This window comes from Chenopodium quinoa, unplaced genomic scaffold (genome assembly GCF_001683475.1).
Source record: "Chenopodium quinoa cultivar QQ74 unplaced genomic scaffold, ASM168347v1, whole genome shotgun sequence".
Taxonomy (NCBI): domain Eukaryota; kingdom Viridiplantae; phylum Streptophyta; class Magnoliopsida; order Caryophyllales; family Amaranthaceae; genus Chenopodium; species Chenopodium quinoa.
In genome coordinates this window covers 3,174,101-3,201,261 of record NW_018745410.1, presented here as the reverse complement: position 1 = coordinate 3,201,261, position 27,161 = coordinate 3,174,101, and the positions used below count along the sequence as shown (strand labels likewise).

Sequence of the window (27,161 nt, the reverse complement as noted above, 5' to 3'; positions counted from 1 at the left end):
ATATGATTGCATCTCATGTCATGATCATATTAATCTACAAATATTTTCTTCAGAAACTGAGTTAGAATTACAAAACAAATGCAATGTAATCCATTTGAGCACGACCATGCATTTTCTGAATTCTCTCTCCTCAAGGGGCCAAGACACATTCCTAATTAAATAGGTAGACTCAATCCAATCTTATGGCACCTAAAGCTCCCACTCAAATCATGAGGTAACCAAGAAACACCCTTTATAATCTCCAGTTACGGGAAGATGTTTGAATGTACATAGTTACATCAATCATCGAATGGAATCAGTGTTCCACTCATGTCAAAGGAATCCACTAATATATCCGGAAGCTCTATACTTGAGCTTCAAAGTAGGTTTATAATTCGATCATGCATCATTCATGCATATCCATGTGATTGACCGAGCTTCACTACGCTCCTATAGCCCATGAAACAGCGCTATCCAATCAATCTTACATGCTAGTCCATTTGAAGAGATCATTTATGTCCACTTTAATGACTCCAAACTAGGAACTGGTATAATTTATGGATTTTGTTCACCTGTGGGGTTTCATTTACCAGGTCAACAACCTAATAAGCCCATCAATCCATAATTATTTTGGACATTTTATTTCGTATCATAAAACCACAATTAAATAAGAGAAATGATGAATTTCTGATTAAACATAATTCTGCCAATTAATGTATTACATATGTAATAAGTTTTTCTCCAAAAGCAAATACAACTTAAATTACATCATCAGCCTCAATCCAATTGCACTAGCATGTTTCTCATGCTTAGGCAATGGAAGGGGTTTAGTAAGTGGATCAGCGATATTGTCATTCGTATGAACTTTACACATCTTGACATCTCCTCTGCCAACGATTTCTCGAATGAGATGATACTTCCTCTCAACATGTTTAGATTTGAAGTGTGACCTAGGCTCCTTTGACAGAGCAATGGTGCCATTGTTGTCTTAATACAACTCAATTCCCTTTTGAGCACTTGGTACAATGTTCATCTCAATAAGGAATTTCTTAATCCAAAAATCCTCCTTAGCTGCTTCAACAGTAGCTAAATACTCTGATTCTGTAGTAGAGTCTGCGACATTGGTTTGCTTGCAACTCTTCCAGCTTACTGCTCCTCCATTCAGATAGAAGATGTATAACCTTTGATAACTATCTCATCTTCGCCACCATATACTATAAACATTCCTTTAGTCCTTCTCAAGTACCTAAGGATGTTCTTGGCAGTTGTCTTGTGTGCTTCTCCTAATTTGCCTAAAATCTGCTACACATGCTTAGAGCATATGAAACATCCGACCTTGTACAAATCATGACATACATTATCGACTCTACTGCGGAAGCATAAGGTATAATCGCCATACGTCTCATCTCGTCTGGCATGACCGGACATTGAGATTTACTAAGCGTCATGCCATGAGACATGGGGAGAAATCCTCTCTTTGATTTTACCATCTCAAACCTATCAAGAATCTTGTCAATATAAGTCTCTTGACTTAGCCCAATCATCCTTGAAGACCTGTCTCGATGGATCTTGATTCCTAAAATGTACTCTACGTCACCCAATTCTTTCATGGAGAAACAACTCTTCAACCACTCCTTGACTGACTCAAGCATTGGTATGTCGTTCCCCATGAGAAGTATGTCATCTACATACAAGACTAAGAAAACTATGTTGCTCCCACTGGACTTCTTGTATAAATAAGGTTCCTCTTTGCTTTTGAGAAAACCAAATTGTTTGATTATTGCTTCATCAAAACAAAGGTTCCAACTCCTTGATGCTTGCTTCAATCCATAAATGGATTTCTGAAGCTTGCATACCTTTCTAGGATTTTCTAGATCTTCAAAACCCTCAGGTTGTGTCATATACACTTCCTCCATCAAGAACCCATTTAAGAAGGCGATTTTGACATCCATCTGCCAAATTTCGTAATCGAAAAATGCAGCAATCGCTAGAAGAATCAGAATGGACTTAAGCATTGCTACTGGAGAAAAGGTTTCATCATAGTCTATACTATGAATCTGTCTATACCCTTTTGCAACCAGTCTTGCTTTATAGATGTAGCCATTTCCATCCTTGTCAGTTTTAATCTTGTAAACCCACTTGCAACCAACAGGTTTTACCCCACTAGGCAAGTCCACCAGGGTCCATACAGCATTTTCAGACATCGATTCCATTTCGAATTTCATGGCCTCAAGCCATTCATTTGAGTTGGGGCTCGCCAAAGCTTGCTTGTAGGTTGTAGGTTCCTCATTCTCCAATAAGAAGATTTCAGAATCCTCAGTTAACATAACTTCAACAAATTGTTTGTTTTTTATTCTGGCAGACCTACGTGGGGTAGGAGCAACAATAGAAATGTTCTCTTCAACTCTTTGAATAACTTCAAAAAATTGTTTATTTTTTATTCTGGCAGACCTACGTGGGGTAGGAGCAACAATAGAAATGTTCTCTTCAACTCTTTGCAGATTTTCGCAAGAATTAGATTCAAGTGGGACGCTATGAGTCTCGCTAGTTGAATTAGCTCGCTCCGACGCATGATTATGCGCCCTCACCTCTGATGTGGTGCTATCCACATCCATTTATTGCTCGTCTCGAATTTCTTCAAAAACTACTTTACTCCCATTTGGCTTTCTAGATTGGAATTCCTTTCTAGAAAGACACCATCGCGAGCAACAAACACTTTGTTATCTTCGCAATTGTAGAAGTAATACCTTCTTGTTTCTTTGGGATAATCCACAAAGAAACACTTGTCTGATTTAGGGTATAGATTATCGCCTTGGAAACATTTTACATAGGCTTCACATCCCCAAATCTTAAGAAAAGACAAATTTGGAACTCTTCCATTCCATATCTTATATGATGTTTTTTCAACTGCTTTTGACGGGCTTTTGTTCAGTACTCTGGCAGGTGCTTCTAGAGCATATCCCCAGAACGATATGTGGAGATCAGTAAAGCTCATCATTGATCGAATTATATCTAGTAAGGTCATATTCCTCCTTTCTGACACCCCATTTAATTGTGGTATCCCTAGAGGGGTTAATTGTGAAAGTATTCAACAATTAATTAGATGTTCATCAAATTCTTGGGTTAAATATTCACCACCATGATCAGATCGCAATGCTTTAATTGTTCTTCCAAGTTGGTTTTGTACTTCATTTTGGAATTCTTTGAACTTTTCATAGGCTTCCGACTTCTTCTTCATTAAGTAAACATAACCAAATCTACTTAAATCATCAGTAAAAGTAATGAAGTAACTAAATCCACCCCTAGCCTTTAAACTCATTAGTCCACACACATCCGTATGTATGAGTCCCAAAAGGTCACTTGCTCTTTCACCTACACCCGTAAAAGGTGACTCACAATTTTCAAATAATTCATAATCAAATGTTGAAAGGATTCCATCCTTATATAATTTTTGGATGTGCTTTTGGTTAATATGTCCAAGCCTACAATGCCATAAGTAAGTTGGGTTTGATCCATCTGTTCTTTGCTTTTTATGATCTATGTTGTAGATATGAGTTGTATAATCTAAGACATACAAGCCATTAAATAACTTTTCTTTGCATATAACATATTTTATTTAGAAATAAAACAACACTTGTCTCTTATTTCAAAAGAAAAACCTTCAGTATCTAAAATTGGAACTGAAATAATGTTCTTGGTAATTGTTGAAACATAATAACATTTATTAAGAACCAAAATTAAACCAGACGGAAGTCTTAAATGATAATCTCCAATAGCAAGTGCAGCAACTGTTGCTCCATTTCCTACTCGAAGTGTGACTTCCCCTTTTGCTAATTCCCTACTCCCTTCTAGGCCCTGCATGTTATTAACAATGTAAGCACCACAACTGGTATCGAATACCCAAGTTGAAGAAGAAGTAAGATTAATTTCTACAACAAAAACATTAGGTAACTCCTTACCTTTTGTTTTCACAAGTGTATGATGGGGACACCCTGGTGTGGCAAAGCCAATTACCATAATATAAGCATTTGCTTTGTCTCCTTTTCAGGTACTCCTCAGCATCTTTGAGTAAAAGGTTGACAAATGTCGCCGTCGAGCCCTCATCATTATGACTAAGCCTAACTATATCAAATCCATCGTGGAGTGAGAACAAGATTATGTCATGCGTGAAGTCATCATCAAATGGTCTCCCAAGGACGTCCATATAATTGAATAAATCAATTAGTTCATTGACATGGGCCCTTACTGACTGACCAGACATGAGTTTCTTAGCCATTATCTTACAATGAACATTGTAAGCCTCATACCTTATGTTGTCAGTCTAGGAGTAGTAAATCTGAGGGATCAAATTAAGGATCTCTCTTACATTATGGTCTTTGATGCCTCCACTTCCTAATGCCCTAATGCCACCTCAACAGATGGCACGAAGACATTCATGCAAGTTGGTCAACTCATAGTGCCTGAACCTTCTTTTCCAACAATTTGGAATTGATTCTAAAATGAGATTCCTTATTTTCTCTACATCCGAAACAATTTTCGCATGCCTTTCAGGATCATAACCTTCAGTATACTTGCTCTCAACTATTATATATAAACGAGATTCAAGATTTTGGCTTATGAGAACATTTCTCAACTCGTTCTCCCATTCCTGAAGTTTATGAGATTTAGCCTTAAATTTAGTTTCGTTGGAAAAATAGTGTTGTCATTATAGTTATTCATCTACAAACAAAAACAAAACGAGGCAAAGTTCATTAATTATGATTAATAATTTTAAAGTACCATAAATGATTTAAATTGGTAACTTTAAAGCATTTATTCAATATTAAATTAATCCCTATTGAATTAAATGATTCCACGACCCTTTATTTGTGTAATAGTAGACCGGACTGAGGCCCTACCATAGCATTACATTTTCAAGGTGAGTAAACTCTTTACTGATTACAACTCTTTGTAATTCTTGGTTGGATAATTAATCATCATATGTTTAATTATTACACTTAGCTTCAAGGCTCTAAACGCTTTAGGTAACCTTGTTGAGTACAACCAATTAAATGTGTAGAACGTGATCTACCCTAAATTACCTATGATAACAAGTGACACTCTGCTGAGGTCGACCCATCACTCATGATCTAAGGATTGTTGGGTATTCAATTGGAAAAGCAACCTCAATATTACTGGGACCTAGATTCATTTTTGTTGTGATTATTTAGTGAACTCTAACGCATCATCAATCAACATAAAATAAATCTAACATGCATAATCTACTAATGCATAAATCAAACATGACAAAGTATGTCCCCTTAATCCTAAGAAAACTAATAAAAAAGATTAAGCTCCCACTTGAATCTCATCAATCTTATTCCTTTGGGCCTGCACTCCATCGGATTCTTGGATCAACTGCAACTTGTAATACTATTCTATTCTATCTACTACTTAAAATAAAATAAAATAAAATTACAAAAATACTTTTTTTTAGGGAAATTACAAAAATACTTAACGGTACGCAGATCATATTTTAATTACAAAAATACAAAAAGATGCGCAGATCGTATTTAGAATCTATGGGCCATACTAGACTATATATAGCAATAAATAATATCATGTATTATAAAATGCCACATAATAAATCACTTATCATGCTTTCCTAAACTACAACATCGAAGGTTCACAATTAAGGAAACATGGCTACAAAATATCTCATATTTTAATTTATTACTACAGTTAGATAATATCATATATTATTTCTAACCAACCATAAAATATCATATATTTTATTTTAGGTAAGAGATAGAATCAAATCATATTTTACTTATCGAAGATAAATCATATTTATTTTCCATGATTATCCTACCTAATTTAGGAGATTGTATCTTAATTGCCTATCCAATCACATAATTTTAAATCAATTATTATCCAATTAATTATGCGATAATATCATTAAATCAATTATTATCCAAATAGAATATTTTGCTCCATAAGTATCCAAACTTAACAAAATTAACCACTTTAACTTTGTTAATTATCTTTTCAAAATCAAACTTATCTTTTTAATTTTAATTTTGAAAACTGAATTTTATTAAAATAAAAAAAAATTGTTGAAAACCGTGCACCAGCCGCCGTGGTGTGGCCAGTCGAAGCCGGCCACGGTGGCTATACAATGTGAGGTGTACGCTGCTTGTAGCAGTGCATAGCAGCATCAGCAGTAGTGTCGTGCAACCCTTGCACGGTGCTGCTGTTGTTGCCCCTTGGCTGACCCGGCCTGCTGCCCCACCCCGCCCTCCCTCTGGACCACCTGCAGTGGCAGTCGTCGTGGCTGCGCCACCCAGCCGCGGTTAACGCTCCTAAAACCCCTTTTTTTAATTTTAAATAAACAAAACATATTTTGTTAAAAATAAATTAAACTTAATTTGGTCAAATTAATTTCAAAATTAAATCATATTAAATCTTGAAATCAGAGTTCTTCATGAAATTAATGCCCAATTTAATTTAACTCTTAAATTAAATAATTTGATCATGAAAAATACATAATTTAATATGAAATCAAATAGATTAAATTCTTTAAACACATAACTATTGAATTAAATAAAAACCAAAACACAAAATTTCACAAATTAAGGTTTAGGGTTTCGAAAATTTCGAAAAAATAGAGTGGGGGGTTTGAATTTTTCGAGTGATTAGGGGAAAAATCGGATCTCTTCGTGGCTAATTTGGAGCAAATTAAACAACTTTTAATGATTCTATATTGTTAAATCACATTTAAAATAATAATTGACCCATAATTAAATTATTTTCCCTCCTTATTGAATTAAAATTGTGGACTACCAAAGAATTAATATTCAATATAAGTACATGCATAGTCTAACTGATACCAATGTAGGAGTTTATAGGTACGAATGCGGAAAACATGAATCATATTCATATAGCACCTAATCCCAATATCATGCATAACACATGAAGAATTAAAATTAATACCTTTGAAGGGTGATTCCAAGTGTGATCGAACAAGAACAAGGGAGACTAGCAACAGAATCCCATTCATGATTAGTTACTTATTCATGAGGCCCATAAATGGGCCTTTAACTTGCTTAACCCATTCTAGTGGGCGTTGGACTATTTGACTAGCTCAAAGATCATTGATCATAGTCTAGCAACAGATAATGATGACCTAGAAGAACGAACTTATTTTCTCCATAATAGTGATCCTCGATATATCTGGTAATTGCACTGATCGAAGATAGAAACTCCTTCATTAACATGACCTTATGCCGCCTAAGTGTGGTAAAGCTTTCTCGGAGATCAACAAGATGATCCGTCTGTAGCTTGGTTTTGACTATCATGTCATTAATGTACGGCTCAACATTCCTCCCAATTTGATTAATGAAGACTGTATTAATCATCCGTTGGAAAGTAGCAGACACATTCTTCAAGCCAAACGGCATCGCAGTATAGTAGAATAGCCCCTGATTGGCAAGATGATCCGTCTTCTCTTGATCTTTTTTCCATAGGGGTATCTGATGGAAGCCGGAATTGGCATCCATGAAACTCATCAAAGCATGGCCGGCTGTAGAGTTGACAAGACTATCAATCTTTGGAAGCGGATAACTGTCCTTTGGACATGCTTTGTTGATGTCTGTGTAATCAACACACATCTGCCAGGTACCATTCGGCTTCTTTACAAGCACAACGTTTGTAACCCTATCAGGGAAGTTACTGGGTCGAATGAACCCGGCATCTAACAACTTTTAAACTTCGGCAGCTGCCACCCGAATTCTTTCCTCGCCGTGATTTCTCTTCTATTACTTAATGGGCTTCTTTTTTGGATCAACGGTGAGTTTGTGGACAGCGAGATCCGGGCTGAAGCTGGGCATCTCTTCCACTTCAAAGGCAAAAATATCCTTGAATTCTTTTAGCAGAAGGTGCAAGTCTGTACCCAACTTAGCATAAGCAGTCGTCCTCACCTTAATAGTACGCTCTGGACGGCTGTCATCCAGATCAAGATCAATGTGCTCACCAGCCGGCTGGGGATAGAGTTCATCTGACCTTTCTCCGATCAGTGATTTCTATTTCTTTTCTTTCTTCACCTCCACCAGCTGATTAGCTTTGCTTTTGTTTTCGGCTACTGGTGGGGCTGGGTTGGGATCATTGACTTTGTCAAGGTCTATAGGCTCCTACACTTGGCCGTTTGAGGCCACAATGGACTTAACGACTGAGAGATAACACTCCCAAGCCGTCTTTGATCCCCATTCAGGGAGCCTACAACACCATCATCCCTTTTATACTTCAGCAGCATGAGGGAAGGGATAATGGCAACCTTGGATTTGTTCAGAGTTGGACGGCCCAAAATGATGTTATAAGCGATAAAATCCTCAACTATCAAGAACTTGACGACTAGGTGTCGCCCTTCTACTTTTTCTCCCATCTGGATAGGTAAGTTAATCCTGCCGACTTACCATTCCACCCCCAAAGCCAACAAGGGGATGGGTTACGGGGTGCATGCTGCTAGGCTTGTACTTGAGCTTCTGCAAGCACTTGTAGCTGATGATGTTCTAAAAGCTATCGGTATCTATAAGAATCCACCCAACCAATTGATTGGCGACCTTACATTCAATGACGACCAGATCGTCATGTGGACGACAGATGCTGCCCCGGTCCTTCTCAGTAATAAGGACGTATGGGAAGGTGCTGTTGGCAGACTCTTACTCTTCATCAGCATCCTTGTCCATTTTTCTCAAATGGATCTTGGTGCCCCGTATATTCGGGCCACCACCAGAGAACCGTCCTGCTATAGTGTAGACCAGGTCTTTGTTAGTTTCCGATCTACTATTAGGCTAGGCAGTCTTGGACGATTGTCACAGGTTCTTCTTATTAGTCCCTTTGAACTTGGAAATGTAGGATTTCAGCATCCCCTTGAAGCCAGATGGTCCAACGCCCGCTGAAGACTAAAGCAGTCGTTGGTATCATGGCTAACTTCCTCATGGTATTGGCAAAATTTGTTTTTGTTCCAAGATTGAACGAAACTCTTCATAGGATTTGGATTTTCAAGAGTTAACCGGTCTTTGAACTCTATGAGGATGGAGTTATAGTCCTTGTTAAACTCGTACTTAGGGAAGTACGGTTTAAACTCTTTCTTTTTCTTCTAGGACGAGTGGTAAGATTTATTTATAGCCTAGACATCTTTTCTTTTCTTGCTCTCTTCTTGTTTCTTAGCCGGCTGAGTAGACCAACTATCTTTTTGCTTGTCAGACCTTTTAGAGTCTGACTAGTTGCTGGTTGAGCAAAGATCGGTTGCTTGGATATAGCTTTTCGCCTCCCTCAATGCCACTTGTAGGGTGAATGCCCCTTTGCTGACGAGGTCGAACTTCAAAAGGTCGACCTGTCCTTCAGATCCTTGAAGAAGTCTATACAAGCTACCTTGTCAAACAACCCTTGGATATAGCTTTTCACCTCTCTTTCCCTGCTTAATGGTGGTTAAGTCAAGACTTGCTTTCTTCGCAGGGATGTTCATTTAGAAGTTGGAAGCAAACAAGAAGGCGAGCTTCTTGAAGCTATCAATAGTGCCAGCTGGAAAATTTCCTAACCATTGTTGGGAGATCCCCTTCAATGTAGTTGGAAAACTACGACACCACGTAGCATCATCCAACCCCTGTAAATACATGAGGTTAGTGTATGCCATGAAGTGGTCCCTCTGGGTTAGTGGTACCATGATAGGTACCAACCAACACATTTTTAACCTTGGACGGCTATGCCGCCTCAGTTATTTCCATGGTGAACGCAGAAGGTTGTTCACCAAATCTGAGCAGTCGGAGCTGCTAGTCAAGTGGCTGGACATTTTTATATGTCGCCTGATCTCCATAAAAGGCCGGCTACATATATTGAAGCCAAATTTCCCATATGGCGCACGAGACGCATAAGGGACTGACTCAAACATCTGAGGACCAGTATGGATGGACTGGCCGACTGTATGGCTCTCAAGCAAGAATTGAGTATTCCTTGTAGATGTTGCTTTTAAAGCTGTAGGAAAGCTCGAGGTAGAGGCTGACTCATATAGTTGATGGCTTCTCATGCGCTCGATTATTTCTCGAGCGTCAGGAATTATTTTCTAGCTTCCATTTGGTTGATTCTACCGGATGTGCCTCTGCGGCCCTTTAAACCCCTTATGTTCCTGCCGGGGCAGAAGGATCTGAGTCCATTCAAGTGTTCCGACAGCCTTCTCCTTTGGAAGTGGAGTCGGCTTCCTGTCCCTAACCGGCTTTGTCCTCTCAACATGAGGAGTCTTCTTTGCCGACTGACCCTTGCTAGAGCCACCCTTGCTTTTGTTGTTGATCAGCTCCTTTATTTCACCCTTGAAATTGATCATAAATTTCATAAGTTCGTCTCGGGTGACTGGGGCTCATCCCCTTGCCGTCTGAGTATCCCCTTTCGGCTGCTTAGAGGGCCCACTTAGACCCGCTTGGTCAATATTACATTCAAGATGTTCCCTGAAATGGATGTATCTAGACAAATGACCCATCTTTAGCCACATATGTCTCCAGCTGGTCATCATCATCCTAGTCTGTAAAACCCTCCGACTGAGACTTCGGCTGATGACCCGATTGAAAAATCTTAGGATCAGGAATTGGTACAGACTCTTGAACCATCTTTGAGGTATTGTCCCCAAAGATGGCGCCAAATTTTTTGGGTGATTTTGTCCCTCGTGAGAGTTATGGCTCAAAGATTAGTTGATCGCGGCCTGTACTTGCAAAACAACGGACACTCCGAGTGGTTGGAGCTCCGCCTCCGACGATCAAGTTAGTACTTGAAGGAGGGTAGAAAAAGGTGCGGAAATTAAGGTGAGATCTTCTCGGATTCAGAGAGCAAGTGTTCTCTGATGTGAGGTAATGTGGGTTATAATAAATGATTGAACATCTCCCCAAAATGGGGAATATCTCCCTATTTATAGGGTCGTTGAGAAAAGTGCCCTCTCCTAGGTCACTCTAACCTAGATTTGGTGTGTTGCGCCGTTTTGTGGCGTTCTCGGGAATTAGGCCTTGAAGGCTGCAATTCAGCTGATATTAGAGGTTGCCACATGTCAGCTGGTGATTGGTCCATGTGGACTTGACAGGGCTTGACACGTGGGCCCCTCTGATTGGTCCTCGCATCTAGGGTATTTTTACCCTAAACATTGTCAATTTAGTATGCGTAGTGAGTAGTTCTCTTAGCTAGGGTGAAGGGAAAGCATGCATGATTGATAGATTGTTGTTAATTTTGGCAATATTAATTGATTGATGGTTGTGATTAAAGTGATTAATGGATTTGTACATGTGTTTTTGTTTAATAGGAGTAGCTAACCTAGATTTCAATTCTAGATTACATTGTTGATCTTTATGACATGACACCTTGATTTAAGATCTTCAATTATCAATTGGTTTTAATTGTGTAACTACTAGTTAGCCATTCTTAGTGAAAGCTAGCTTGACAATTAGATGATAGCCTTTTGAACTCTTTGATTGCATTTGCCATTAGTCTTTGCAATGTTCTTTGATTCGATTTCTCCCAAATTATCATGTATATCATGGTTGTATGCGGAACCTAATCCTTAGCGTTTAGATATTTGATAAATTTTTGAGTTCTTTGTTTACTTGATTAGTTTAGCTTATATTATATCCTCGCCTTTGCTTTGAAGTAGTTTAACACGAGACTACAGTTGTTTTCTACCCCATTCTCCGTGGACCAACTTGGATTTTCCTGTATATATATATTAGGTGTAGGTCTATTTTATAAAATTGGCTGAGATAAGTAAGCTAGTCTAATAACCCTAGTTAACCCTTTGTCAAATGGAGCCATTACCAAGGCTTAAACTCGGGTCTCTCGAGTGAAAGTCGCACGACAAGGGGAGAAAGGAGAGAGAGGTTTAAAGGATTTTAGGTATGTTTGATTATCAATCAATTGATGATCGCTTGTGTGAAAGCCTAGGCAACTCCCCTTTATATACCTGGTGAGTGTCATTTATGGCACTCATTTGGTTCTCTTTAGGGTGAATTTCATGTTATTCTATAACTCTTTTACTTAGCTTTTCCTTAATTTTACTCTTTACTTCTTTTAGTTTGCATTTTCTTAGTTGAATTTCTATCTTTATGCATTTCTTGGTTTATTTTGTTATTTTCTCTTTTATTTGCTTGTTTTCCTTCATTTTTTAGGTTTAGGTCGTTATCTAAGATTCCCGAGGCCTCTTCCCAAATTTGGCATTGATTAGGATGCCTAATGTTCTCCATTTGAAGCTCAAGCATGGAGAAGTGCAAGTTCCTAAAGACCTAAGGTTGTGCATTCAAGCCGTGGGGGCATGATTTCTCGTGTAGAACCCACAAACATGGAGTTTGGAAACTGCAAGGTCCCATATTTATCAAGAGCATTGAGTGGAACGCACGAGGAGCATCAACATGATGGTAAAGAGGGTTGCCCTGTCCCCAAGAGCGCGCGCGTGCGGCTATGGCGCGGTCGCGCGGCCTGGTGGTGGGGTCGCGCCTCACTCAGGCGCGGGCGTGCCTGTCTGGGTCTATTTTCCGTACAAAGATTTGCTCGACCGCGCTTTCCATTATAGTTGGTTGTGCCTGTACGGGTTTATTTGGGGACGATCTAACTAATTTCTCTTAGTTAGTTTTACTATATATAGATTTTCATTTTATTTTTAGAGAGAGAAGATTATAATAGATTTTAGAAGAATTAGAATTACTATTTTAGAGAGAGAAACTCTAGTTGTAGAGAGAGAAGTTCTTGATTGATGATTGAAGATTGGTAATTCTAGAATTTTCTCCATTGAATTGAAGCATGTTTGTTAGGATTTCATTTACTTTAATGCAATATTTAGCTTATCATTATAATTATTTTGTTGATTGTTCAAGTTTGAATTGAATTTGTGATTGAATTAGTTTTATTGATATGATGATGATGAAATTGTTAATTAGCTTAGTTTTGATCTTGATTTCTATGGATTGTGAGTAGTTCTCTTGCTAGAGGGATGGTGAAGCATATATGAGTGATTGATTGATGCTAATTGGGGGAAATCGATGGAGTTGATGTTGTGATTAAATTGGTTGATTGATTAAGTGCATGTGTGTGATTAATTGAAGAGTAGCTAACTTTGATTGTTACACTAGAATGCATTGTAAGCTCACATTGATTCGGAAAATTGATTTGTGGCTTGCTTTTGTCGATTGAGTAGTGTAGACACCCAAATGTGTTTCCCCAAAACCAAACCCAGTGATGAATATCTTTCACGTCATTTGATTATCGAACGAAGCAAAAGTGTGAAAAGTCTAGTGATGAGGATGTTTTTATTAAAATATCTCTTCTTTCTGTTTTTGAAAATATTTCTTTTCTTACCTTATTTATGAAAAACGTGCATTCTTGTTTAGTTTGGTCCATTATAAGGGTCCAATAATGGTGTAGTTGGATGGGGCTTGAAAAAACCTTTCCAACGATATATTATAAGCCCAATTCCGATGAATAATGAGGAAGTTATGGCCAAAATACTAAACTGGGCTCAAATTGGATTTTACGTACGACCCAATGATCATGTGGTGTCCTAAAGTTTAATCCTATTCCTAAACTAATTAGGATTCATTAGAAGCTTTTATAATTTCTAAAAGATGTTAAGTGTCCTTTTTGAAAAGATAAAATCAAAGAATTTGAGTTAAATAAAAACTTTCCTTTTTCTTTAATCCTAATTCTATTCGAATTTAAAGATTTACAAAGACAGTCAGATTTTATTTTCGTCCTCATAATATTTATCCAAATTTTACATGGTTGGATAGATCTTGAAATTATCTTTCTAATGATATATTATAATATTAAATCTGCACAAAATTTAAAAAAAAAATTGGGTGTACAATAATTATTGTACATCCATTATAAAGATAGCACAAAATGATTAAAAGTTACCCCTGAAATGAATAAAAGTTACCCTAATATGCGTAAAAGTAACCCTATTCAAATAAAAATTATCTACGCTTTATTAGTAAAGAATCACATTTTAATCGACTAAAAATCAATTATTATTAATTGAATATAATTAAATTACCTCTCTAAAATTTTTCTTGTTATCTATTTATATAAAAATTGTATTATGTTTAAAGTTACCCAAAGAAAGGCAAAAAGTTACCCTAAAATAAGCTAAAAGTTACCCTTATACTGCTTGATGTACACTAATATTAGTGTAAACCGGATGTATACAAAAGTTTTTGTTAAATCCGAGCTATAACGAAAAAGATATGAATTAGATATGAAACTCTATCCAAAACTAACACCCTTCCACTATTTCGGCCATATATTTCTATCTACATAAGATTTTAATCTGATTCAAATTGGGTTGGAATTTAGACTTCAAGATCTTTGCCAAGACATATTAAATTCTTATTTGGATTTCTAGATCAAAAGATATGATAAAAACAAAATCCGCAAAAAACTGCTATCCATCGTATTCTATTTCGACTCGAATTCGGATTCTTTTCTTATTCTTCGACTCTCTTTATTCTCTATAAATAGAGGTCATATCTCCCCCTTTTCAATCACCAACTTTCATCAAGAATTTATTTATTCTCTCTCTCTTTCTAATCCTAGCCTTTTACAAACAAAATTCCTCATACATAAGCACCAGACATACCTAGCATTATTCGAAGTTGCCTTCGCCCTAGACGTGAAAGGTTTAATTTCTGAGGGTTTGGTCCCAAATCTCTCTTTCAATTATTTAATTTAATTGTTTGTTTATTATTTTCCTTGAAGTTACTAACGTTTGTATTTTGTTATTAGAAAGAGGTACGAGACATCCAAGTAAGTATTTTAAAGGTTTTTATTGTTTAATTGATATCATCATGCTTAGATTGTTATTATGATTCCTAGTATCATGTTTAGGATAACTTTAATACCAAGTATGATTATTATGATGCTTTTTATAATCTTTCTAATATTTATTCATGTTAGTATCATGTTAGGGTTAAAGCTTTGCTTTTATTGTTTAGTGACATGCTAGGGTTTGTTATTAATCTTGTTAGTATCATACCTAGGATCTTGCTATTTTTATGCTTTAACATGATTCATGATTATTTTTATAATTGTTTTGATTATGATTATTATTTTATGATTATTATAAATATTATTATGATTATTATTATGTTGCTTGATGATTTTATTGTTATTGCTTGATCACGCATTTTATGCATGTATAAAGGGAATTTGTACTTGTAATCACGCTTAATAAGATAATTAATAATCTTGTTAGGGTTAATTTGATTATAATTCAAGTGATCGCCAATAATAGATTTGTTTGTGCATTAATATTCAACCAACATAGATAAACAGGTTTAGGGTTAATCCTATTGATTGCATGTTAGTCAGAAAGTACACATGAGTACGATCACAATAAAGTAGAGGCCTATTATTAGTGCAGGTTCAATCTCTTTTAGGTTGGATTTTACCTTCATCCCCAAACCCTATTTGGTTCAAGACCTTATTGAGTTGACGATCTCTTGGATCGTTAAGGGGTGTAACCTTCACCTCGTGAACGGTTTACAAGTTCCTAAAAAAACTTGTTGGCGACTCTTTTGCTCTATCTTCTTTCCCTTTGGACGCCACCGTACTTTAGTGTATGATCACAGTGGGGTTCAAGATAGGGATAACGCTTGAAATATTCCCTACACTTTTAGGCGACTCCGCTGGGGAGGATTTCTATTTTAATTCCTGAAATTTATTTCGACAATGATTTAGAATGAGTGGATGAGACTCGAAAAGTTCTAAGTATTTCATGTGCGTAATTTTGATTAACATTGTTGTCATATGCATAAAAAAAATCTCATTTGAAAGACCGTCTGTAGTGACTTAAAACATAGGATTTTTACACGTAGGAAATTTGAGGAATATCTTTCACAACTAGGATCGAAATAACACTACGCAAAACAGGAAAATTTTATCGAGCACAAAAAGTTGCTGAGGCGTGTAAGAACTAGCGTCAGCGAACAAAGATTAGCGCCAGTATTTTGACTTTAGCGCCAGACGACAGCCTCTGTCGCCAGGCGCTAAAGCCAAAAACTGGCGCTGGCCTCTGTTTACTAGCGCCAAGTTCTTCCAATACCGAGCCAGAAATATGCGTTCTAATTTCGTCCAGTTTTTAGCATTGTTTGCTCGATCCTACTTCTTGATTGAGTTTTTTTTCAATTTTTTGAAACCCATATGTGTTCTACATATGGACATAACCCCCTGGGAATTCATGCTCCATCTACCTGATTGAACGCTCTGAGCAACAAAGGGTACATCCGAGAATGTTGAATTTGCCAAACTATGGAAGCGAGTTTTTCTAAACTCGCGGTGTCCCATCCACTCGCGCCAACCCTTCACGGTTAGGCTTCCGCACGGTGCATCCGGACAACTAACCATGGACCCTCTTTGACCAACCCATATCCCGAACTTTAGAGAACTAGAGCCATGGTTAGGTTGCAAACTCATTGCATCATGTTGTGCCTACTTGACTAATTATGCATTATTGGTTGTGCATACTCTATATTTTTTCCTAACTGTTTGTTTGACTTATGATTAAGACTAAATAAACTAATTAATTACTAAAGGACTTTGTTTAATTAATTGATTAATTAATTTGAGCTAATAAATATGTCTAAAATCGAGTCATAGTTCCTTTAAGTCAACCCGGATTTTTATTCCCGTATACTGCACAAACGTCAAGTTGTTTTGGTCATAGCCGGAGTTCTAGGAAGAACTACGAGTCATAAAATCTATGGATATGTAGCCCCGGGTTTTATCTTTAATATGGCGTTGGTTTCATTCCAATCAAAGTCACGGATAAAAAGTAATGACTAAAATACCACAGCTTGTCCAGTTTAATGCATATACGTGAAGTCTTAACTTAGTCTTTGCTTGAGTCTAGTCACATAGTCTAGCCACATGGTCATGACACGAGTCTTAACATGTTACCTACACTCACTAGTTTAACACACACTTTGTACATGTTACCATGACCATGTCTTAGGTTCATGCATGAGTCGGTTTTCCGTCATTTGAGTTGGGGGTACATTCTATTCCTAATATTTTTTTTTCATGTCTCTCTATCTACATCATCTTTCTCCATATCACAACATTCATTCTTCCCACCTTCTTCCATCCATGCATGTTGAATCGAGTTTAAGTCATGTGATTGACAAAAAAAAAAAAAAAAAAAAAAAAGAAGGGGTAATGATGAAACAAATGCACAAGGCAAGCTTCTCACCAAGATTTCATGTTTTCTTCTTCTTTTTTTTCAAAACCTTTCCCCAATAAGTCTAGCATAGGCACCTTTCTTTTCCCTTAGATTTTCTTTGTAGATTTTTTTTTTCTCTTTTTCCCCTTTTAATAAAATGAGCATTTATTTCTTTGCATATGATCATTTCATTACATTGCATTAATAAAAAAATAATAATAAAAAAAAATTCATTGTCAAGCTAAGCACAGGGTATACCAATGATTTAAGGCACCCCTTGTAGCCAGATCATATTACCTTTCACCCTTCAAATATGCAATCTTTTTTTGATAAACCACTTTGAGTCTCGTCTAACGATAGACCCTTCATTTTTCAACCTACATCTACCTAACCTTGGGATGGGATGGTGTGTGACTTATGTAACTTCAAAAAGCTTGAGTGACTTCAAAAGATTAAAATAGCAAAAAATAAATAAATAAATAAAAGTGAACAAAAGGGCAAGTGTTCCAATTTCATTGACATGAACATGTCTTTGATATGAACACGTCTCAGATTGCGTCTCTTATCGAGTGCTCGGTACCGTGCCTGAGAAACATGAATGCCAAGTGAGTGATAGACCGCGTGATCGGGATTGTCCACACTTATAAAAAAAAAAAAAAAAGAGCTGAAAAAGAGTAGAAAGCCTCAAGCATAAAAAAATATTCAGGGCGTTGACTTGCGTTGAATTTTCTCCCTTCTCTCTCCTTCCATGGTGATCTGATTGACTGGTTTTCTTCAGCTTAATCGGTTCCAATGGCTCGAAAGAAGAAGCAATCTACTCCTCAACCCTCAAACAACTTGAATCATGCTTCTAAATCTCTATTGAATGATGGTGTTAATAGGTTGAATGTGTCTAAGCTTGCGGGTTCTTCTTCGATTCCAGAGATTGACGAGGATCCTGATGAGCTGGTTACTCCTCCTTCTCATTTGAGTTGCTCAACTGAGGAGATTACTAGAGCTGAGCTAAAAGCACTTGAGGACTTTCATACGCGTCTGATTAAGGCTAATAAAACAGTGCCCAGATCCACTGTTTCATTAGATCTCCGAGCTTCTTCATCTGAACTGAATGCAGGTTGTGCTTCAATAGGTGATACTATGGTGGCTGAAGGTAATCCTGGCCTTAATTTTGGTTCAGTGCCGCGAATTCCAGAGACAGTAGCCCCTGCTACTGTTCCATTGATTTTTGGGATCGGTTCTGCTCCAAGTGCTGACCCGGTTTCTTTGGGGGATAATGTGGTCCCTCCTCAGCCAAATATTCCTGCTCCTAAGGCAAGCGTTGCTAAGCTCACTGCTAAGGGTTCGACCCTTTCTTTTATAGCTCCTATGGTGAAAGATGGCAAATCTATTGCAATGTTACAACAAGCCGAAATTACCGAAGGTAATCTTAAGTGGAAGAATTTTTTAATTTTCTATGTCATAGGATATTATCCTACTATAGCTGTTGTCCATAGATACATTGCTGAAAATTGGAATGTTGTAGCTAAACCTGATGTTTTTTGGCATGATGATGGATACTTTCTGATTAAATTCCAAAACTCTGATGATATGAATGTTGTTCTTAATGCTAGTCCACACATGTTCTTTGGTAAGGCGGCTATTGTTAAGCCTTAGTCTGAGAAATTTGACTTTCATGGTGAGGTTTTGAGAACTGTTCCTATATGGGTGAAATTACCTAACTTACCTTTGAATTGTTGGGGTGTGGACACCCTGAGCAGACTGGGAAGTGTCTTAGGAGTTCCTTTATGTGCTGATGAGTGTACTTCAAAGCAGTTGAGGGTCTCATTTCCTAGGTTGCTCATTGAAGTTGATGTCACTAAGACTTTACTCAAGAATATCTGGTTTGAAAGCCTAGATGGTGCTTTGATTAAACAAAAAGTTGTTTTTGAGTGGGCACCCCCCTTTTGTAGCAAATGTAACAAAGTAGGCCGTGACTGTGCTAGGAAGGTGCAGCCTCAAAAGAAGCAGGTGTCTTCTAAGGAGCAGCCTAAGCAAAAGGTGTGGGTCGTTAAGCCCCAACCTGCTACTGTTCCTGCACCTGGGCCTAGTGTGCCTGAATCTAGGGGTAATGGTTCTATGCATAATGCTGGTGTGTTCACTCCTGCTCCAACTACTGTGCAAGCTACTTCTGATGATGATTGGAGAGTGGTGGGAAGGAAGCAAAGAAGTCATAGTAATCCTCCTGTCTTTACTAATGTTCCTCATTCTAACACTTATGATGCCTTGCCTAAGGATGGAGATGGTGCTAGAGAACTTGTTCCTATCGGAGGTGATGGTAATCCCCCTCTGGGATCATGATTGTCCTATCATGGAACATTAGGGGTCTAAATGACCCCTGCAAAGTAGTTTCTCTTAAGAAACTGCTAGCTGAACAATGTGTGGATGTTGTTGGTATTATGGAAACTAAAGTGAAGTGTGATAAGAGTGTTAAGATTCAGAAGAAATTTGGATCTTCTTGGTCTTGGTTTTGTAATTACTCATCTTCTCATAGGGGTAGACTCTGGGTTGGCTGGTCTCATGACAAGGTTAATCTTTCAGTCATTTCCTCTCATGAGCAGTTCATTCATGTCCAAATTAGCTCCAAGGATCTTCATCATCAGATACTTTGTACCTTTGTGTATGGCTTACACTCTATTCATGATAGGTTACCTCTTTGGGATGGTATTTCTAGTATTGGAGCTGTTTCTGGGCCTTGGCTTGTTATTGGTGACTTTAATTCTGTTCTCAATTCTTATGATAGAGTTAATGGTAATGCTGTCACTGATTATGAGGTCAATCATTTTAGAAGTTTTGTTGATAACCTTGATCTTTGTGAGCTTAAGAGTAAAGGTTCTTTTTACTCTTGGTCTAATAAGGGTCATGGTGATGGTAGAATTGCTACAAGGATTGATAGGGGGCTTGTGAATCAGGCTTGGTTTAGCAAGTTCCCCCATGTTGAATCTATCTATCTTCCTCCTCTCCTTTCTGACCACAACCCTCTCTTGGTTGAAGTGAGTAGGTTTGCTGCTACTAAGGGGAGACCTTTTAGGTTTCTTAATTGCCTGGCTGATCATGCTGATTTCTGTTCCATTGTGGACAAAAGCTGGCATAGTGTTACAGGTTGTTCGGCTATGGTTACTATTTGGCAGAATCTGAAATCTGTCAAAAAGAATTTGAAAGATCTGAACACTAAGTATTTTGCTAATGTTGATGAGAAAGTTGATGTGACTCTTGCCTTTTTGAAAGCCATTCAAGACAAGCTTGCTGTAGATTATTCTAATTCTGACCTTCATGTTAAAGAGGCTGAAGCTGTTTCTATGGTGAAGCATTGGATGAATATCCAAGAGTCCATTTATAAGCAGAAATCCAGGGTTGATTGGATTAAGCTTGGGGATTCCAATTCTCACTACTTCTTTTCTGTTGTGAAGCACAGACAAGGTAGAAATAGAATTGATTTTATCTTTACTGAAGATGATGTCCTTTCGAAAGATCCTGATCTTATTGAAAATGAGATTGTGGGATTCTATAAAGGGCTCCTTGGTTCTAGTGCTAGCTCTCTCCTTGATGTTGATTTAGCCACTATTAGGAGAGGTTCTCAACTCAGCTTTAGTTCTATTGATATTTTGACTTCTGTGGTTACTACTTCTGAGATTGATAGTGCTCTAGCTCAGATTGGTGATGATAAGGCGCCTGGAATTGATGGCTTTAATGTTGTTTTCTTCAAAAAGGCTTGGCCTATGATCAAAACTGATATTTATACTGCTATCTTCTCTTTCTTTGAGACTGGTGTCATTGCTAAGCAGTGGAATTGCACAACAATCACCTTAGTGCCTAAGGTTCAGCATCCTTCTTATGTCATAGAGTTTAGGCCTATTGCTTGTTGTACCATGTTGTACAAGCTGATCTCCAAAGTTCTCACAAATAGGATTTCTAAAGTGGTGGGGACTGTTATTGATGATGCTCAAGCTGGGTTTATCCCGGGTAAGCACATTGGTGACAATATTCTCCTGGCTACTGAATTGATCAAAAGCTACTCTCATAAGTTTGTTTCTCCCAGATGTATGATCAAGATTGACTTGAGAAAGGCCTATGACCTCTGTTGAATGGCCTTTTCTACAGACTGTTCTAGAAGAGCTTGGTTTCCCTCATTCTGTTGTGAAATGGATTATGACTTGTGTCTGCTTTGTCTCTTATTCTGTGATGGTTAATGGCTTTTTCCTGCTAAACCTTTTTGTGCAAAAAAAGGCCTTAGGCAAGGAGATCCTATGTCTCCTTTTCTTTTTGCTCTTTGTATGGAGTACCTCTCTAGGTGCCTTAAGGAAATGACTGGGAATCCTAATTTCAATTTTCATCCTAGATGTGAGAAGTTAGGTATTACCCATATGATGTTTGCTGATGATCTTCTCCTCTTTTCTAGGGCTGATTCCACCTCTATTCAGCTTCTCTTACAAGCTTTCCAGAAATTCTCTTGTGCTTCTGGTCTAGTGGCTAATTTAAGTAAGAGTGAGGTTTATTTTGGAGGCATCTCTGATTATGATAAAGGCCAGCTGCAAACTGTTCTTGGTATGAGTAGAGGTAGTTTTCCTTTTAGATATCTTGGGGTGCCCTTGTCTTCTAAAAAGCTCACTATTGCTCAGTGTAGGCCTTTGGTTGAAAGGGTTACTGCTAGGATTGATTGCTGGACTTCTAGACACTTGTCTTATGCTGGCAGGTTACAGCTTATCAAAAGTGTTCTTTTTGGTATTCAGGCTTATTGGGCTCAGATTTTCATTCTTCCTAAGAAGATTCTTAGGGAAATTGAAGCCAAGTTCAGGGTTTTCCTTTGGACTGGGAAGAACACTTATGCAAAAAAGGACCCTGTCTCCTAACATCATATGACTCTTCCTAAGGTTTGTGGTGGCTGGAATATTACCACTCTTGGTGATTGGAATAAAGCTGCTATTTGCAAGATTTTGTGGCATCTTGCTCACAAATCTGACAATATGTGGGTGAAATGGGTGCATACCTATTATTTCAACAATAGGAATATTTGGACTGCCACTATTCCCAAGAAATGCTCATGGGTTTTGAAGAAAATCTTGACTTGCACAGATATTATTGATGACATTGGTGGCTGGTCCTCTATTGTGAAAAATGGGAAAATGAGTATTACTAAACTTTATGCCCGGATTCGACCTCAGGCTCCTAAAGTAGAGTGGAAAAGAATTGTTTGCAATAACCAAGCCACTCCTAAGAGTATTTTCATTACTTGGTTAGCTTTGCTTGATAAACTTGCCACTAAGGATAGAATTGTTAAGTGGAATACAAGTTGTGATCCTATTTGCTTTTTCTGCCAGAACACTTGTGAATCTGTCTCTCACCTATTCTTTTGTTGTCCTTACTCTAAGACTATTTGGGAACAGATTTTGAAACTTCTTAATGTGAAAAAAGCAGTTTAACCTTTTCGCATTGAACAACAATGGATAGTTAAGAATTGCAGGAAGTCTAGCAGCAAGGGTAGAGTCTACTCTATGTGTTTTGCTGAGGCTATCTACAGTATATGGCTGCAGAGGAATAGTTTGATGTTTACGGGTGACTGTAAACCTGCAGATACTGTCTTTCGTGACATTATCTATCATGTTGCTATTAGGTGTACAGGAATAAACAGGAAATTGCTTTTGCCTCACTGATTTAATGTTGCAGCTTTCTATTTTTAGTATGTTTTGGTTGGGTGGTAGCTGGTTTGCAGCCTGGTTTTGGTTCTCTTGGCAGTTGGCTTTTGTTGGGCTGCTAGTGCTGCTCTGTTGTTTGTCTGTGTTTGTTGTGCTTGCTTGCTGCTGATGTTATCTATTTCAGCTGTTGTCTCTGTTGTTGTTTTGTGTGCTGCTGCTGCTTGCTGTTGCTGTGTCTGTTCTGTGCAGCTGCTTGCTGCTGCTGTTGTCTGCTTCAGCTGCTGTGTCTCTGTTGCTGCTGCATGCTGTTGCTGTCTGTTCTGTGCAGTTGCTGCTGCTGTTTTTATACAGGTTTGCTCTGTTCTGGTTTTGTTGATGTGCTGTTGTTTTGTTCTGTGTGTTGTTTCTGTATGCTGCTGCAGTTTTGTGCTGGTTGTGTTGTTGTTGTAGTTGTTTGCAGTTGTTGTTCTGGTTTCTGCTAGGCTGCTGTTTGGTTTTGTTGATGCTGTTTGGCAGGTGGTGCAGTTTTTGGTTCTGTTCTTGTTGCTGTTTGCTTGCTCTTTGTGGCAGCTGGTCTGGTGCTTGCTAGGTGCTGTTGTTCTGGGTTTGGTAGAGGTTTCAAGCTTGCAGTTTTCTTGTAGATGCCTTGTCTTTAATAGAAATCCTTTGTTTATTTAGGCTTTTGTTGTTTTGGTGGTTTTTAAGTTATTTGCCTTGTAGTTTGTTGCTTGTGTTGTTGTCTGGTCCTGGTTTCCAGAACCCTTCCTAGAAGGTGGCTGGAAATCTAAGTCCAGTTTGTTCTAGGCTCTTCCCAGAACCCTTCCTAGACGGTGGCTAGGTAGGATCTAGAACTGGTTTTTGGGGGTTGGCCTGTTATACAGGTCTTGTGGTGTTCTGATGGTAGTTATAACTTAGCTCTTGTAAGTTGTAACTTTCTCTCTTTGGTAATAAAATCTTATTTACCAAAAAACAAAATATTCCAAAAGCAAAGTTGCACACCTTGGGGACTTATTTAGGGTCTTGAGCCTTTATCCCTTTCTTCTTCAACCTTTATCCAAACCACGTTACAACCCTTAAAAAGACCTTTTTGAGGTATACACACACTTGTGCGAGGTTCGGCTAGAGCTACGTTCGGCCTGATTCCTAACGGATACGTAGGCAACCTCACATCGAGGTGCGGCCGTAATAAAAATGCATTCATATTCACATTCACACACTTACACCGTGATCATATCAAGGGATTCCCTGTGTCCATCCCTATTCATTTAGAGCTAGACTTGGGGGCTTGATCCTTACATCATTAGCTTACCTAGCCTAAAGAGTCACCATCATTTGACTCTTCTTAAAATAATATTTTCCCACACACTTAGCCCTTACGGCCTAACTTTAGTATCACTTTCACACACCGCACAGATACATGACCAAATATACTTTCCCTTAGGAACCCTTTGTCATGAAATCTCAACATAACGTTGAAGCATGCCTTGTCATGTCAAAATCGCTCATCACTCATCATTGCATCACAAAGTACGAAATGCTTAGCCTCCGTGCCTAAGTTACCCAAATACTTTCATCATGGAATCAATAATTGAGATAGTATCAAACAACATTTGACTAAGCTCATTCAACATGCATCTTCAAAAAACTTCACTTCGATTCTTTTTTCGCGCCTTTATTTTTCGGGAGAAAGTCGGTACCCTCCACAAAAATGACGGAAAATTTTTATTTTTGATTTTTTTGCATTTTCGAGTCGCACGATCACAATACAATGCACACACGAGTCATGTACACGTTGAGTCAGTCATGATATCACCTTGATTTGAGTCTAACATATGTGTCAAACACTTTGAGTCAAGTCAACCTCGAGTCAATCACAGCGAGTAAAGTTTATACCTTGAGTCATGTCAAGTCAATGATTCAAGAAACACTAAGTCTTAGGTTAACCCTAAAGAGATTAGAAAAGTCCTATAGTCAACGATATAAATGCCGGTACATCCCAGCAGGCAATTAAGGACATTCCAAGATATTTTTTTCAAAAATAAAAACGGCAAATATGACCGAATGAGATTCTTCCAAGATGAGAGGAGTTTGACCAAAATTACATGGAACAGTAAATTAGAGATGAAGAGCTTTAATTTACAAGAGATTTGAGCAGATCTGGTTGAAAGGAAACGACCAAGTTTAAAGTTCGAAGCGAAATCAAGCAACATCGGCAGTAAGAGCAGAATAGGGAAGACCCGATTCCAGCGCCAAACGACAACATCCAGAGTCTGGCAATAGATTTCAGAGCCTGGCTCTAGATCCCAACGTCTGGAAAAAGAGCCAATTCTTGACGCTAGAGATATTTCAGCAGCGACAGAGCTCGAAGCCTCTCAGAATGGTTATTTCGACCTCATACAGCAATTTCGGGTTCCTTGGTACGCCAGTTAGCCCATATAAGAAATTTGACATGATTAGTAGTCGGCTCGATTACAATCGTAGTAAGTGATTGACCTGACAAAAAATCGTCTCACTTAGCTTAAGCGCCTAAGCATTGGCTCATTACAAGCACCAACGTATCGGTTTAAAAGCAAGCACTTAAACGACAATATTTCCAAATACGGATTGTCGCGCATTCTTATTAAACGACAATATTTCCAAATATGGATTGTCGCGCATTCTTTTTAAACGAAAATTTTTCTAAAAATTGGATTGTCATCCCCAACTGACAATATTTCCAAAAATGGATTGTCGTGCATCTTCTTCAACGACAATTTTTCCAAGATTGGATTGTCTTCTCTAGAAAAGTTTCCATGCGTGGATTGTCGTGCTCCTTTTCTGTTTGGAAATTTTTTCCAAGTTCAGATTGTCATCGCTGGCAAGTTTTCCGAGATTGGATTGTCATACACCCAGTTCCCTATGGCAAAAATTTCCCAAAGGATTGTCGTAGGTCTCTATTCATCATAAATTTCGGCAAAGGTTCCTCAACGTGGATTATCATTCATTTCAGCAAGTGACAAGTTTTCCCGAAGTGAATTGTCGGTCGACTCTTTTTTGCAAATGTTCCAAGACGCAGATTGCTAATAGTGGCAATATTTTCACAAAAGGATTGTCACATAGCGTTGGCAAATTTCCAAGGTGGATTGCTTTCAAGAGTTATATTCCAGACGTGGATTGTCGATCGTAGCAAAGTTCTTGTGACAGATTGTTACGAAGCATTGACAACTTTTCCCAAAATTGAATTTTGGCAAATTTTTCGAGATACGCATTGTCTCTTCATCGTAGCAACATTTCCAAGGATGGATTGTTACGAAGCATTGACAACTTTCCTTAAATCGGATTGTCATACATCATACAAGAGTTGTGTTGGCAACTATTCCAAAAGAAAAGAGGATTGTCATCCCAGCAAAAGCACCGACATACTGGTTCACAAGCAGCAAAAGCGCCAACGTACAGGCATAACAGAAGCAAAGTTCAAGCAAGCTTTAAAGATCAACAAGCGGAGGTCTTCGATAATTTTCTTTGGAGTATTATCACAATAAATGAGGATAGCTTCAAGCGAGGATATCTTCGGCAACATTCCCTAGCTTGCGGAGAGTTGTTACAAACAACTGAAGGTGATTTCAAGCGAAGTTGTCTTCGATCGTGTTCCCTAAGATGTGGAAGATGGTCACAAAGCGGAAGAGGATCGTTTCAAGCGAAGAAATCTTCGATAGTGTTCCCTAGCTTGCGGAAGATTATCATGGCAGAATTGGAAGCAGTTACAAGCGTAGCAGTCTTCAAGCAGGATGGCATTCTCTAGCTTGCAGGAGGTCGTCAAAACTAAAAAAACAGCAGCAAATCGGTTACTTTCAGAGACGTGTACTCGACGGTGCAAGATACGTGTTTCTTAACTCTTTTATCTGTTTAACTAACGCTAGTTTGCAGGTATCGGCGTTGCAAGAATGATTTAGGATCGCAAAACGTTCTGAATCATTCTCCGTCCCTATCGCTACTTTGACTTTTGTTTTTGAAACTTGCATTTCTCCAAACTCAGTCAAAGTGGGGGTTTCTGTAGACACCCAAATGTGTCTCCCCAAAACCAAAACCCAGTGATGAATACCTTTCCTGTCATTTGATTATCAAATGAAGCGAAAGTGCGAAAAGTTTAGTGATGAGGATGTTTTTTTTAAAATATCTTTTCTTTCTGTTTTTGAAAATATTTCTTTTCTTACCTTATTTATGAAAAACGTGCATTCTTGTTTAGTTTTGTCCATGATAAGGGTCCAATAATGGTGTAGTTGGATGGGGCTTGAAAATACCTTTCAACGATAATATTA

General features: G+C 38.1%; 1 protein-coding gene across 1 annotated transcript; it reads left to right on the top strand.

The window, feature by feature from the left end:
- Positions 1 to 21,534: 21,534 nt before the first annotated feature.
- Positions 21,535 to 22,080, top strand: LOC110713259. The gene has a single exon (XM_021891716.1). The coding sequence runs from the start codon at positions 21,535 to 21,537 to the stop codon at positions 22,078 to 22,080; it is 546 nt and encodes a 181-aa protein (XP_021747408.1).
- Positions 22,081 to 27,161: the final 5,081 nt, after the last annotated feature.